Below are 13,826 nucleotides of genomic sequence, written 5' to 3'. Positions count from 1 at the left end.
AATAAAATTTCACTAAATGTTAATACATGTGACCATTCATGTCTCTCTCTTCGACACCTAATTATTCCTGTAAGCATCCTCGCGTAGGCGTAGGTGTTTTCGTTATTCGTGGCAATAAATTTCTTGTTGGAAAGCGAAAGGGAAGTCATGGCGCTGGTAATTTTATTAAAAATTAACTTTTATATTAACTTTTATTGAATTTATCATATTAATGTTTCTTAATATACTAGGAACTTGGGAAATTCCTGGAGGTAAAGGGCCTTTTTTTTACACGAAATCGTGATTTTTTTTTATAATCATTTATTTTTTATTTTATTAGGACATTTGGAATTTGGAGAAACATTCAGCGATTGCGCAAAACGTATTTATTTATTTATTTAATATATATATAAATTTTTATTTGGTTATTAATTTTGATCTTTTAAAACAGGTGAAATTTTAGAAGAAACGAATCTTGAGATAAAGAATATAAAGTATCAAACTGTAACTAATGAGATAATGCATAATGAAAATAAACATTATGTAAGTATTTACATGAAAGCTGAAGTTGTAGATGAGAATGTGGAACCAGCGGTAAGTGCGATCTTTTTTTTATATAATGATGAATTTTTTTTAGCATAAACTCATAATGAAAGCTTGTATTAAGGTGATGGAGCCAAATAAAACTGAATGCTTGGAATGGGTTACATGGAGTGAATTTATTAAGGGTGGTATTACAGGCATATTAGAAGACAAAAGTGTAAATAAGTATAGACCAATGTTTCAACCGATGGAAACTTTAATAACTGAACAACCTGAATATAATCCTGTCTAATCAAAAGACTTAATATTAGAAGATATACTAGAATAATACAACATTTACCATTTTGAAGTCATAAAATTTCTAATCTCTGAAATCATTCGGATAATCCAATCTTCTGAGGAAGTTGTTGGAAATACTTAAAATTCAAAATAAACAATAAATCACTCAAAAATAAAATTTCTTGTTTCAATTGATCTGAAATCAACTATTCTTAGTAGAAATATTTTGGGATTTTTTTTTTATAATTTTTGATATTTCCATTAAAAAGAATTCTTTTTTTCATCTGCAAATTCTTTAATTAAGTATCGTAGATTGATTTGATTGTTGTTCGTAACTTTTCTACAAATATAGAATAACATAACTTACAAATATCTAATCCTCCTCAATATAAATAAAGGTCCATCACACCGGCTTTATCGGAATGTTTTGTTTCCCACTTAGCAACCTTCCAATCTTCTTCATCTCTAATAGCGACCATGTCATATGCTCCATTTTTATAAGATATACGTTCTTGATTAAGTTGAAAATCAAATCTGCTTTCAATAGCCTGTATAATTCCATTAAAACTAATATCTCGCGGAACGATAACTCCCCCACGTTCTACATGCAAGTAAAATCTCACAAACATCTATAAAAAAAGATAATCAATCAAGCTTAGATAAATAAATAACCAAATCTTTTACAATGTTATTAACAAAAAAAACCTTTTTAGCATACCTCATTATTTAAGTTAGAATTATTGTCCTAAAAGTTGTTACAAATACATGAGTGAAAGTTATTTTTTTTTTTTTGCATATAATGCATTAGAATTTAAGATCACACCTGAATATTTGATGAATCTAGGTCTCTAATGTCTAAAAATATTTCAGTTCTGTACCTTCCAAAAGCAGCTTCAACAGAAACCAATACGTTGAGGCTGACAAACGGACAGGGTATAAAAAGCAATGATGTTGCTTTCTCTAACAGACCATTAGATGGATCTCCTTTTATCTCAACTCCGTTTTGAAAAAACTATTTATATAATAAGAAAAGAATTAAGATATAGTGATGTTATATTTATAATTAAACAATGATGTTACCCTTCTATCAAAGTTAGGTATGAGTGAGATTTCTAATTCTTTGTATTCGGCAATTCTGAATCCAGTCACCTAAAGGAAAGAAAAGATCAATCTTTGAGAAAATCAAAATAAACAAAGCTTTATATACCTGATCATACGGGATGCAAATTTTATCTTTTAACTCGTTCAAACACAAGTACATATCACGAGTAGAATGACAAAATAATACACCCAATTTTACATCGGTATAAGTATCAAGAAACGCCCCCGTAGGTTTGATTGCAACCTTTTTACATTCTATACGAATAGGATCCACAATTTTTGGTTTAGCATTGCTAAACGTAGTTGGTGCTAAAGATTATTGATTTTCATGTGATTAATTTCTTTGTACGAAAAATTTATATTATATAATTGTGGAAAATAAACCTACCACTACCCGCACTAGTACGACTTCTTCGGTCATCATCCATACTTAACAATTAATTCTTTTCAAGATATTTGTACAAAAAATCTGGTTAATTGTGAAATAATTGAAAGGAAGAAGATGACTTAAATTTTAGATTTTACTCCTAAATCAGTAACAAAATTTATACGTATTACAATTGTATTAAAATGTGATTTACATTGTATTACAAAAATATACAACACGGGAAAATGAATCAAGAAAAAATTGTTATCATTATTTGGGGAGCAAAATAATCCATTACGTGTATTTATTAAATGATTGAGTTATACTATACCTAGATGAATGTGTTTATGATCAATATTATCAGACTGAAAATTGAAAACTCCTGGATGGTCTTTACTTTAATTGTAAAAAACAGGGCAATGTTTCATCTTGATAAAAGAAACTGAAAATTTAGCCATTTTAATCATAAATCAAATCGGAATATAATTGCTTGAAAAGATTAACGAATAAAGCTAAAAGTAAAGCTAAAAGAAATAGTATTCCAAATGATAGTTTGGATCAGATGAACCCAGTTGTTAGTAAATAAAAAAGGAAAAAGGAAAAAGACAAAAGACATATATTTTTTATTAGTTTCAAAAATACAAAGGTAGTAATAATTTTAGGTAATACTTTATCCATACAAACAATTCAACTAGATAATAATAATATGTATTTACATTTCAGGAAAAATATTTTTTTTCCATTTATTTATTACAACTCTTCTATTTTAAATACATTAGTTCTTTTATAAATATTGTAAAATTTATATATATAAATAAATAAATTATATATAACTAAATATATAAAGGTCAGTAATAAAAAAAATTTATTATAAATTTTAAATGAAATTTAGGTATAATATTTAATATTATTTTTAATATTTTTATTTTTCAATAAACATACAAAAATATATATTAATAGTTAAATATATTTTTTATTTTATTGTTATTTTTTTTAAAGTAATTTAAATTATAAATAATCATTTTTTAAATATTTAATTAGTGTTATAGTATTTTAACATTTTTGTTATAAATAGCTTATTAGATTTATTTATTAATCAAATTTATCTCCTTAGAATTGAAAAAAAATTGTAAATTTTAAAGAATTGATTTTTTGAATTTATAGGTGTTTTTTATTTTCCAATAAAGAAAAATTCCAAAAAAATGTCAAATTATATATATACATTAATCTATAAATTTATCTTGTAAAATATTTTAATATTTATCACTTATTTAAATAATACTTGTAATAAAATCAGCAATTGCACATTCATATACAAAAAACTCATTTCCTGTATAAAATGGAAATATTATGTAATCCGTAATCTTGGCCAGATTTGCCAACATATTTCTGAGAATAATTTTACATTTTTTTCTTTATTTAAGTTATTCTTTTTTATTTTTATTTTTAATAAAACAAACTTTCCTAGCTTGTTAAAGTAATATATTTAATTGGAAATCTTATTATAGTGGACCCTCTTATACTAATACGTGCAAATCCATTTCGCACTCCAATAAATGTCTTATTAGCCACTAGAACGTTGATGAATATCTGTTAACATCCTGTCTAATATTGTAACCACATGATGTCTATACTTCCCCAAGGTAGTAAGTAATGAAAGTAAGAAGGGAAACTTACGGCTTGTTAGAGAATTCGATTAGCTAACAGATTTGAAAGCAACACTGATTAGGAAACTTAATAAATTACGCCACAAAAATTTAGTGTATAATATATATATATATCAGATTACACAAACTATTTGTGACCCAACTCGTGAATTTATCATTTTTGACTCTATGTTTTAATAGTAAAATAAATCGGCTAGAAAGGCTAAAAAGGCTAAATGAATAAACTTTTTGATAGTACTGGTTCAGTTTTACCCTAATTCTTATTGGTTATCTCTAATTGGTTGATAATATGGTAGACTTTTGATTTTAAATAGACTGTAATGTTAGTAAAAGTTTATGAGGGATTCCTAGAGTTATTGGGCGCTTTCGTAACGAAGTTAGCATCACGTGAGATCTTTCGCAGTGAAAGATTTAAAGCCAAAAAAATTAATTAGTAAAATAAGAAAAATGCGCGTTAACCTTATTTTTATATACCTTCCTTGTTTTGAATGCTCATTGAAGTGACAAAAAAGGCAAAGGCGCAGCTGCTGAAAGGTTACAAAGTAGTCATTACGGTTAAGGTACGTAACAACCATATTTGATATGTCGTAATAATTCAAAACGCCAACTCCATAATTGTTGCTAAATTTAGATAGCACCTATTCTTTATGGTTACTAGATTTTTTATTTCGTAATCAGCTTGATTAGGTAAAATACCGCAGTTCCATGGTTAGTCTAAATAAAAATTTCCCAATTTCAATAGACTTTTTACAAATGAATGCCAAAAACAGATAAAGCGGTAAAATAATCTGTTCAGAAATTCGGAAAACAGCGCCATATAAATATTCTTCACAAATCATTCTGACAGTTTTCATGTGAAGAAACAACTTTCATCAGAAAGATTGGTTTAGACTATCAGACCGCCATCTTTAGTCGCTATTAGATAATTAGCTGCGTCAAGCTAAGCCGATCAAGCTTAAACGGCATTAATAGTAAATGGTTAGTATATACTGTTTGTCTGATTGGCAATTGATCTGCAGCACCACTTTAGAGATATCCGACTAATTATTATCCGATCTAGTCGGGTCGTATTACAGAATCTGACTCAGAATGATAGTTCATTCCAAGTGTTAAGTGAAGAAATCAATTACTTTTATGTCTTTTAAACAGAAATGTAATGTATTTATAACAATTAGTAAAAATTTATTAAAAAGTAAAATATGACAATTAAGTCGAAATATAAATATTAACTGTTAATCATAATACTTCAATATATATCTAAGGAAGTTATAATCTCTTTAAATGAATAAAACTTACATAAGTTAAGTATCATACAATCCATTTGCTTGAATGTACTTAATAACAGAATTAGGAAGAAGATATTTTATAGACATCCCACGCCTCACGAACAATCTATGAAACAAAGTAATACTTAATTTAAAATGTTTGAAATTAATTTTTATGTAAATGAGAAATACATACCGCACTTTCGTTGAGCTGATATCGTTATATATTAATTGTTTAATTACATAGACATTTTTCTATATGATTAATTATAATTAAGTCAATTAAATCGGAATTAAATAATAGTTGAAAAATATATGTTTTGTACATACTCTGTGCTGGTAAAGTATATCGTGGCCTAATAAGAAGCCCCAAACATCAGCTCCAGTTCTTTCAACAATTAGACATCCATAATCACCAAGAATATGATGAAGCTATCATATCGTAAGATCATGAGACTTATATTAAAAAACATATCAAATATGCAATTTCTATATAATGCATAACAAGCATAACTTACATCATCATCCAGCCAAAGACCGGGAGTCTTGAAAGATTCAATCAAGTCACCACCAGCAAGTAGTAAAACTTTCACATGCCGACATTTACCTTTTAAATTAAAACATTTTTAGTTGTTTGATACATATCTGAAGATCCAAATCAAATTAGATAAACCAATTCACCTCTAGATGTCATGACTCCACCACGTTTGGTGTTTATTTCTTCATTAAAGTGATCAAGTACCAATGCTGTTCTAGTGTATTCGGGCTGAAGACTCTCCCATGCGTCAACCATCAACCAAGTTGAAGTTCGTTCTACTGCAAGTTCACCCATGCGAACTCTATGATGAGACGGGGCTAGACCCTCCTTTTGATAATGATCTGATACGGGGGAATAATATCCTCCCATAATTTCAAAATTCGTATTCTCGTGGATGTAATCCTTCGCCATTTCTGAAGAGAGAATTTTGACGTAAAACAATGTTTACATATATTTTAAACTCAAATACATTTCATAATAAAGTATCAAAATTAAAATACAGTTGAAAATAGTAATATTTACCAAAAATTCGTAAATGTAAATACGTGATCGGTGAAAATGACCCGCACGCAACTATAACAACAGGCTCTTTTGTGTCATCTGATGAGTTTTTGATTGAGGATGCAATTCTCTAATTACTAATGGATTTACTACCTTGAATTAATTAAGACATAATTCTGTAAAAAAAAGCGTTAAATCGAACAAAATACGATAAGAAAAACAAAAATACTTCTAAACTACCATGGTTTTGAAAATAATGAAGTTTTCAAAAATTTTAACGTGTTTATTTTCAAGTAAAGAAGCAACTTTCGTATGCACGTGTTATTTTAATGAAATAAAATAAAACTATATTTCATTCTAATTACTAATTTATAACTTTTAAGACAAGGGAAGAAGTATACCTTCGAGTTGTGTTTTAAGCCTATGCGCTGGAAAAAAATAATCTTTAATGTCTGAGGGCTGAAGTTTAACGGCTGGGTCATCTTCTTCCAACTCAGTAGCCGAAGGAGAAGGTAATTGTGTTTTTTTACTAATGCCATTACTTTTAACTGAAGCCATGGTAGTCATGGTAGTTTTGTTCGGAGTGAAAAGGAAGTGACACTGATCATTTATATCGATTGATTGCCATAGTAATTATAGTAATATGCTGTACGTGTAATAAATGACTAATAATTATACGTGGCTAATCATGTGATAAAACAGTTCCACGTGAGTTACTAAATATATACATGTTAATAACATTATTAATACTACTTACAATTGCAATGTCAACACCCGTACATTCAATTCAAGAAGTGGATGCTTTAGGAACGAAACGTCGATATCATAATAAGCAAAGTTTGTGCTATATAATAAGGTCCGGTGTTGCGGGTGGTGTTGCTGGTTGTGTAGTACGTGTATTTTTTTTTTTTTCTTAATTATGAAGGTAATATTCGCAAATTCTTAATACATATCATCGAATTTAGGCCAAAACAGTAATTGCACCACTGGATAGGGTAAAGATATTGTTTCAAGCTAGTAATCCACACTTTCAAAAATATGCAGGTAGATTCAAGCGTTTTGACATAAAACCCTTTTGGTGTGTAATTGTGGGTTGTGATTTGTTATATGGGCAAGGAATAGAAATAATTCTGGTTATATATTAACGTTTCGATTCACAGGAACATGGTCGGGCGCATTTCAAGCAAGTAAAGAAATTTATACAATTAATGGGGTTAGGGGTTTATTCCAAGGTAATTCTGCTACTTTATTGAGGATTCTCCCTTATGCTGCAATTAAATTTGTCGCATTTGAACAAATTCGTCATGTAGGTTCTAAATTTTAATAGTTTTAATATATTTATTTATGAAATTAATTATATATTTATTTTTTTGAATTTAGGTATTAATGCCAAATGAAGATACAGCGTTTAGACATTTAATATCTGGATCTTTGGCTGGTAAGTTACGATAATTTCCCATTCCCTATTCTGATATTTTTAAATTTTTATTTTATTTGAAATTTACATCTAGGTATCACTTCTGTATTGTGTACTTATCCTTTGGAGCTTATACGTGTAAGGCTTGCTTTTGAAGTACGAAATGATTCACGTGTAAGATATGTTACTTTATTTAAACAGATTTATCATGAAAGTGCAGCTTCTCATAGAAAATTGATTCATTTTCCAATTATGAATTTTTATCGAGGATTAAATCCTACAATAATTGGAATGATTCCATATGCTGGAGTATCATTTTTTACTCATTATTTGTTGACTGAATTTTGCAGAACAGAACTAGCAGATTCAACTACTAAACCTTCTTTAGCTGCAGGAAAGTTAGATAGCCGAGGTCAAAATATAAAATCTCCATTAAAAACATGGGCTGAACTAACAGTGGGTGGATTATCAGGTGCAATAGCACAAACTGTATCTTATCCTTTGGAAGTAATTCGACGTAGGATGCAAGTTTATGGTGCAGTGGATCCAACAACTTATGTTGGATTGTTGCAAACAATTAGAACAATTTGGGTAACAAATGGATTTAAAGGATTCTTTGTGGGATTGAGTATTGGTTATTTAAAAGTTACTCCTATGGTAGCGGTATCTTTTACTGTTTATCATAGAATGAAATTATTATTGAACATAGATTGATTTATGTATAATTAAAATTATGATTTAGAGTTGTGCACGGAACCTTGCATATCTCATCTATTCATCGTATTCTAGGAGTAAATTAAAAGATACTGTAGATTCCGAAAGCTCCTAAATTTTTTGTTATAAATGTCCAATCATAAATTTAGCAATTAATAAAAAAAATATCGGTATTGAAATTTATTATAAATATCATAGATATTATTATTAATTGATCTAATTCTCACGACAGATCTAATTATTGTAAAACTAAATTGACCAATTGACCATCAATTTTTAATTAATGAATACACACAAAATACGCCAAAAAAAATAAAAACTCAATTATAATTAAACTTTTTCACAAGATAAAAATTAATATCTTTTGTTACAACGAGAAATCATGAAAATGATTTTTTTTTTTAATTTTTATTTTTAAAATAATTTTATACAATTTCTACAAATAAAACGAAAATTTTTCGCTTTATGATTTTATTATTATTATTTTTTTTTTTTGTAAAAAATAGTTTTTAAAAGAAAAGAAAAAAAAAGAATTGATTTCCCAATGATTTATATTATATATAACCCAAGAAACCCAAGATACCCAAAATAATGAAAGACTGATTACATTCCAACGATTTTCCTATCCCAACGTTTTCCTTCTAAAACTTCAACGGGTAAATTGGCGAAACCTCTTGATAAAGAATTTTGACGTTCCAAATGTTGTTTCCACATAATATTTTTTGGTTGTTCTTCGCTACGAATAGCAGAACCAACTCCCATAAATAATGCAAAGCTACCAGCTGAAGTTGCCATATATTGACCAAGAGTTGAAATGAATCCTCTTGGACCTGCTCCGTATCTAAAAAAAAAAAGAACTATGGTCAAAGACGAAATTTTGATTTCTAATTGTAAAATTAAGATTTTCTACCTACCTGAAAATGTGATATGTTCCAAGAGCCAAACCTAGACACACCCCTACAGCACTTCCCATTATAACGCCACGCTTCATATGATCAATACGTGAAGGTTGTTCCATTTTTTTCTTGTTTTATTTTAAAATCGTCTTAAATGATTATGTTTATTTTTAAAAAACAACCAATTATATAAGGAAAAAATTTCTTAAAGGAAAAAATAGTACGTAAAATTTACCATTAAAAATTAGGAAATTTTTAAAAAAGAAATCGATTAGTCTTGATGTGGTGTTTATATACCAATTTCCTTGAGAAAAATCATATGGGAGAATTTTTTTATGGCGTTTTGTATCACAACAGGGTCACATAATATCGTAGATCAATGAATGTCGTCTTTTAAATCCATTGTCTGGTAGGATTATTCCCATTGTATAGTTTGTGAAATATTTGTTCATTTGACACGATAAGAAGTATTTTTCAGGGAGAGAATAACATAAATTTTACTAAATAGAATTATTATACGTAGAGAAGCTCAAGTCATATGTTATCTTTTATCTATATTAATCATTATACTATTTCTCAGCATGAATGAATAAATGATTAAATGGTTACTATGTTTACACAATTACAAAACAAAAAACAAAGAAAAAAAAAATCTATGTCTATTATTTTTTTCTTTTTTTTTTTAAAAAAAAAAGAAATACCCGTCCATTAATTAAAAATACCCACACACTAATGATAATCCAATAGCTCATAAATTTCAGCCCTTGCAATTTCATCCCCATCCTTTTTAATAACCACTACTTTATCAATTATACTATTAGAACCACAAATTTGAAGGTTAGCGTATTGTTTATTAAATGAAACTAATTCAATAGCATTGTTAAATACAGAATCGGTCAAATCATATAATAAAACTCCTTTATTATTGTATAATTCTGCTCTATAGCGAGGATTTCCGTCTTCATCTTTAATTCCATCTACTCCAATATCTGTAGTAAATATTCCATCAACAATAACTTTATCTCCTCCTTTATTTTCGCTGAACGTGATTACTCCAGATAAATAATCTTTATTAAAGTCTGGAAAAAATTCCACATGTCCTTCTATTTTACATGGACTATTTATTACTGCAGCTGAAGTGATAACCGTAAAAAATATAAATGTGATTATAAGTGTAAATGGAAACGGATGGCTTGTATATCTCGTCATATTTGTTTAAATTTTTTATGTTTGTTGAGGAAAAAGTGAGAGAGAAAATTTCAGTTTAAATGAGTATTAAAGAAACTAATATAGAGGAAGTCCAAACTGTTAATGATTGGCCTAATCTATTTATATTCAAACCTTAATGAAGTAAATTGGTTAGTTAATTTGTCTTTTTTATATAATTAATATATTGGAAATTTCGATTAAATAATTTTATACATATTCACCATCCCTAGATAGGTTAAGTGTCACAAGCTCTCAGCCGTTTGTAAATATTTAGATTACCATTGGCCCAATAATTAATATTCTTATCACGTGATTTTATGCTAATCATTGTGCACATAAAAGGTTTTCGATGTAAAAAGTTAAGAGAATTACAATAAAGCAAAAGATTGCATAATTATGATACAGAACTAATATATAAAGAGAAGAAAGAAGGGCTTATTGTTTCATAATTCTTTTATATTACAACATATTTAAATACTATTTATTTACATGTATACAAATCATTAACTAATACGGTAACCTACTCTTATGATTGCTACTATCAATAGTAATTCTTTTGTTTCGTAAAAATTTATTAACTGAAGGTACTCTTCGAAAGTTCCATTAGAAGGTTTGAATTTCAGTTAGCATATTATACGTTTCAAGTTTTACAAAAAAGTTATAAATTAACTTTTTTCATCCTTCAAGCATAATAAATAATTTCGTTTTTATGTACAGTAATTATATAATTCAAACATTAGTTATTTTATCAATGAATTTTTTAAAATTCATTAATATAATAATAATAATTTAATACACGATTGTACAAGGTTTCTCCGAAACAACAAAATAACCGTCAATCGGTCTTTCTAAATAGAATTAATAATAAATTTTGTTAATTGTTTTTTTTACAATTTACAATAAATTAAATCTATATTAAGATTTTACCGTAACTGTCTTAACCCCTTCCGCGTTTGATGCATTAGAGTGATCAAAAAAAACATTGTTGATCTAGTGTAGTCAGCATCAATTCGAATTTTCCATTTTACCAATTTTACCACAAAGCTCAAAAAACGCGATATTCATGTCGAAACTAGAAAAGAATGTTGACCTTCTTTTTGGTATTCAATTTAACATAATAAGCGCGTTTTTACAATTATATTTATGATATTTTATAATTTCCTTAAGCTTTGTTTTTCACTAAAATAACAGGGAGATGGTTGGTTGTATTTATATTCACTGTAAGTTACACAAACTCAAACTTGTGACGATTCATCTTATAGTGTTATATTTACCTTTTTGAAATTTTTTAGAACTGATATACAAGCCTTTCTGAATCTCTCTCATTTTTTACAGGAATTACCTAGCTTTGATCTGACAATATTTGGTTTGTAATTTTTCGGTTTTTTCAGCAAAAATGCTTCGATGTCGTTTAAAAAAGTAATTGTAAAAGAATAAAAAGAAAAGTCAAAAAATAACAGAAAAAAAAACTTGAAAAAATATACAAAAATAGGATCTTAAAAAATAATCCAGCGACATCAAGCAAAAAAAAATACTTGTCTTTGTATATAATAACATTTGGTATGTTTTTTATCTGGTTTGAGTCTTTTAACACTTTGCTTTTTGCTACCCTTGTTTTTTATTTCGTCCGCGTTCGCACTTTTTGGCTGTTCAAAACAAGGTTTTACTGAACAACCACGAGTGCATATAATAAAATTGGATGTCCATGAGCAAATAAACGATGGACTCTTCATATTTTGGTCTTATCGCTCGTTGCTCATGGAATTCTTTATGATCTCTACAAATCAATGATTAAGTTATAAACATATCTAAATCAAACCCCTACCTTCTATGGAATTCTTGGATGAAAAGTTTTTTCTATCTTTTCATCTTGAATTATATTATCAACCATGGCTGATGAAAACCCAGCTGTTCAAATTGAAGAAAATCAAGAACATCATGAAGAAGGAGACGTTACTGAAGATGCTGAAGCGGTAAAAATTATTCCAACTTAATACTTTTAATCATTTCGTATTTATTATTTTGTCGAGATGGAACATTTCACACTATCTCTTTGGTAAAGGAGCTCGAGGCAATGAAACAACGGGTTAAGGAAATGGAAGAAGAAGCGGCTAAACTCCGTGAAATGCAAGCTCAAGTTGAAAAAGAAATGAATCTTACTTCAGAAGGCTGGTATTTAACTTTATTATTGATTAATGTATTGATTCTCCTAAAAATTAAGATTTTAATATTTATTTTATAAACCTTTTAGAAGATAAGGAGGCAATCGACGCACGATCGATTTATGTTGGAAATGTGAGTTTTTTTTTTTAAAAAAAAAGGAAAAGGAAATGAAATGAAATTTATAATAAAATTTGATTTTAAATTTGTATAGGTTGATTACGCTGCTACCCCTGAAGATTTACAGAATCATTTTCAGTCTTGTGGTACAATAAACCGTGTTACTATTCTTTGTGATAAATGGAGTGGGCATCCTAAAGGGTATAAAATATTTTAAAAAAATTTATATATTGATAAAATAATTATTCATTGACAAGAGATATCATTTGAATATATAGATATGCTTATGTGGAATTCGCAGATCCTTCTTTAGTGGCTAACGCGATGTCGTTAGACAATTCAGTACTGCGTGGACGAGCGATCAAGGTAATATAATAATAATTAATTTTTCTCAAATTTCGTGTTTCAACCAATTTATTAAATATTATGAATTTTCAGGTTACAGCAAAGCGCACAAATATTCCAGGTTATACTAGAGGTAGAGGTGGAAGAGGTGCCCGTGCTGCTTGGCGCGGTGGATATTATGGACATGGTAGTGCTTATTATAGTCCAACATTCAGAGGTCGCGCAAGGTAAATCATAAATGATGATTATTAAACCTTATTTTTTTTATTATTAATTATCTTTTTATTATTGTTTTAGAGGACGACGTGCCACTTTCGCTCCTTACTAGATTGATTTTAAGTAAATAATTAGTTTTGATTAGAATAGTTTAAAAATCGGTTGATTGGAAATTTTATTTGGTTGTTAAAGCTTTTATAATCCTTTATCAAAAAAAAAGCTTTCTATCTTCATTTTAAAATCAATACATTAATAGCTACATATGAATCCTTATGCCTAATATTACAATTTTACTTCTTTTTCCTTTTCATTTTTGAATTTACTTTATAATATCATTTTAAATGAGAATTTTAAATGTAAAAAGAATTTATTAATATAAATACAAATTAACCATGTTAATAATGCTTTTTTTTGCTACAAAGCATAATAAATTTATATTATGTGATACATTGTTTTGCACAAAAAGTTAATATATAAAATAAATTAAAAAAATTGCTACGGCAAAAATT

The 13,826-nt window shown here is 27.9% G+C and overlaps 7 protein-coding genes across 9 annotated transcripts; 3 read left to right on the top strand and 4 right to left on the bottom strand.

The window, feature by feature from the left end:
- The first annotated feature begins 31 nt into the window (after positions 1–31).
- On the top strand, positions 32–1,007 carry OCT59_027867 (uncharacterized protein). 2 transcript variants are annotated; one of them, XM_066137275.1, is made up of 5 exons: positions 32–156; positions 231–251; positions 320–361; positions 431–573; positions 647–1,007. In XM_066137275.1, exons 1-5 carry the CDS (start codon positions 39–41, stop codon positions 812–814), a joined length of 492 nt encoding a protein of 163 aa, XP_065993679.1. In that variant the 5' UTR covers positions 32–38; the 3' UTR covers positions 815–1,007. The 2 variants fall into 2 exon arrangements, with proteins under 2 accessions (XP_065993679.1, XP_065993680.1); XM_066137276.1 differs by having other exon boundaries at positions 431–1,007.
- OCT59_027866 (uncharacterized protein) lies at positions 1,000–2,330 on the bottom strand (the record flags this gene model as incomplete). Its single annotated transcript, XM_066137274.1, has 6 exons — positions 1,000–1,430; positions 1,520–1,546; positions 1,625–1,813; positions 1,882–1,950; positions 2,009–2,211; positions 2,291–2,330. 6 exons carry the CDS (start codon positions 2,328–2,330, stop codon positions 1,185–1,187), a joined length of 774 nt encoding a protein of 257 aa, XP_065993678.1. The 3' UTR covers positions 1,000–1,184.
- A 1,394-nt stretch (positions 2,331–3,724) lies between these two features.
- OCT59_027865 lies at positions 3,725–6,852 on the bottom strand. Of its 2 annotated transcripts, XM_025312847.2 has the most exons (8): positions 6,642–6,841; positions 6,262–6,339; positions 5,883–6,152; positions 5,720–5,808; positions 5,532–5,633; positions 5,398–5,456; positions 5,233–5,328; positions 3,725–5,074 (listed from the first exon to the last, which is right to left on the bottom strand). In XM_025312847.2, exons 1-7 carry the CDS (start codon positions 6,805–6,807, stop codon positions 5,238–5,240), a joined length of 855 nt encoding a protein of 284 aa, XP_025188766.1. In that variant the 5' UTR covers positions 6,808–6,841; the 3' UTR covers positions 3,725–5,074; positions 5,233–5,237. The 2 variants fall into 2 exon arrangements, with proteins under 2 accessions (XP_025188766.1, XP_065993677.1); XM_066137273.1 differs by lacking the exon at positions 3,725–5,074 and having other exon boundaries at positions 5,091–5,328; positions 6,262–6,852.
- Positions 6,853–6,996: 144 nt separating this feature from the next.
- Positions 6,997–8,558, top strand: OCT59_027864 (uncharacterized protein). Its single transcript, XM_025323361.2, has 5 exons — positions 6,997–7,130; positions 7,206–7,284; positions 7,401–7,546; positions 7,621–7,678; positions 7,752–8,558. The coding sequence occupies exons 1-5, from the start codon at positions 7,005–7,007 to the stop codon at positions 8,369–8,371; spliced, it is 1,029 nt and encodes a 342-aa protein (XP_025188765.1). The 5' UTR covers positions 6,997–7,004; the 3' UTR covers positions 8,372–8,558.
- Positions 8,559–8,737: 179 nt separating this feature from the next.
- On the bottom strand, positions 8,738–9,524 carry OCT59_027863 (uncharacterized protein). The gene is made up of 2 exons (XM_025312846.2): positions 9,286–9,524; positions 8,738–9,212 (listed from the first exon to the last, which is right to left on the bottom strand). The coding sequence occupies exons 1-2, from the start codon at positions 9,387–9,389 to the stop codon at positions 8,975–8,977; spliced, it is 342 nt and encodes a 113-aa protein (XP_025188764.1). The 5' UTR covers positions 9,390–9,524; the 3' UTR covers positions 8,738–8,974.
- Positions 9,525–9,742: 218 nt separating this feature from the next.
- Positions 9,743–10,528, bottom strand: OCT59_027862 (uncharacterized protein). The gene has a single exon (XM_025312845.2). It carries the CDS (start codon positions 10,474–10,476, stop codon positions 9,997–9,999), a length of 480 nt encoding a protein of 159 aa, XP_025188763.1. The 5' UTR covers positions 10,477–10,528; the 3' UTR covers positions 9,743–9,996.
- Positions 10,529–11,758: 1,230 nt separating this feature from the next.
- OCT59_027861 (uncharacterized protein) lies at positions 11,759–13,763 on the top strand. Its single transcript, XM_025312844.2, has 9 exons — positions 11,759–11,842; positions 11,969–12,036; positions 12,328–12,449; positions 12,542–12,644; positions 12,728–12,771; positions 12,851–12,957; positions 13,035–13,122; positions 13,195–13,328; positions 13,399–13,763. The coding sequence occupies exons 3-9, from the start codon at positions 12,366–12,368 to the stop codon at positions 13,427–13,429; spliced, it is 591 nt and encodes a 196-aa protein (XP_025188762.1). The 5' UTR covers positions 11,759–11,842; positions 11,969–12,036; positions 12,328–12,365; the 3' UTR covers positions 13,430–13,763.
- The last annotated feature ends 63 nt before the right edge of the window (positions 13,764–13,826 follow it).

This window comes from Rhizophagus irregularis, chromosome 7 (genome assembly GCF_026210795.1).
Source record: "Rhizophagus irregularis chromosome 7, complete sequence".
Classification (NCBI taxonomy): Eukaryota; Fungi; Glomeromycota; class Glomeromycetes; order Glomerales; family Glomeraceae; genus Rhizophagus; species Rhizophagus irregularis.
The sequence above is the reverse complement of the archived record's forward strand: the minus strand, read 5'-3'. Positions and strand labels throughout refer to the sequence as shown.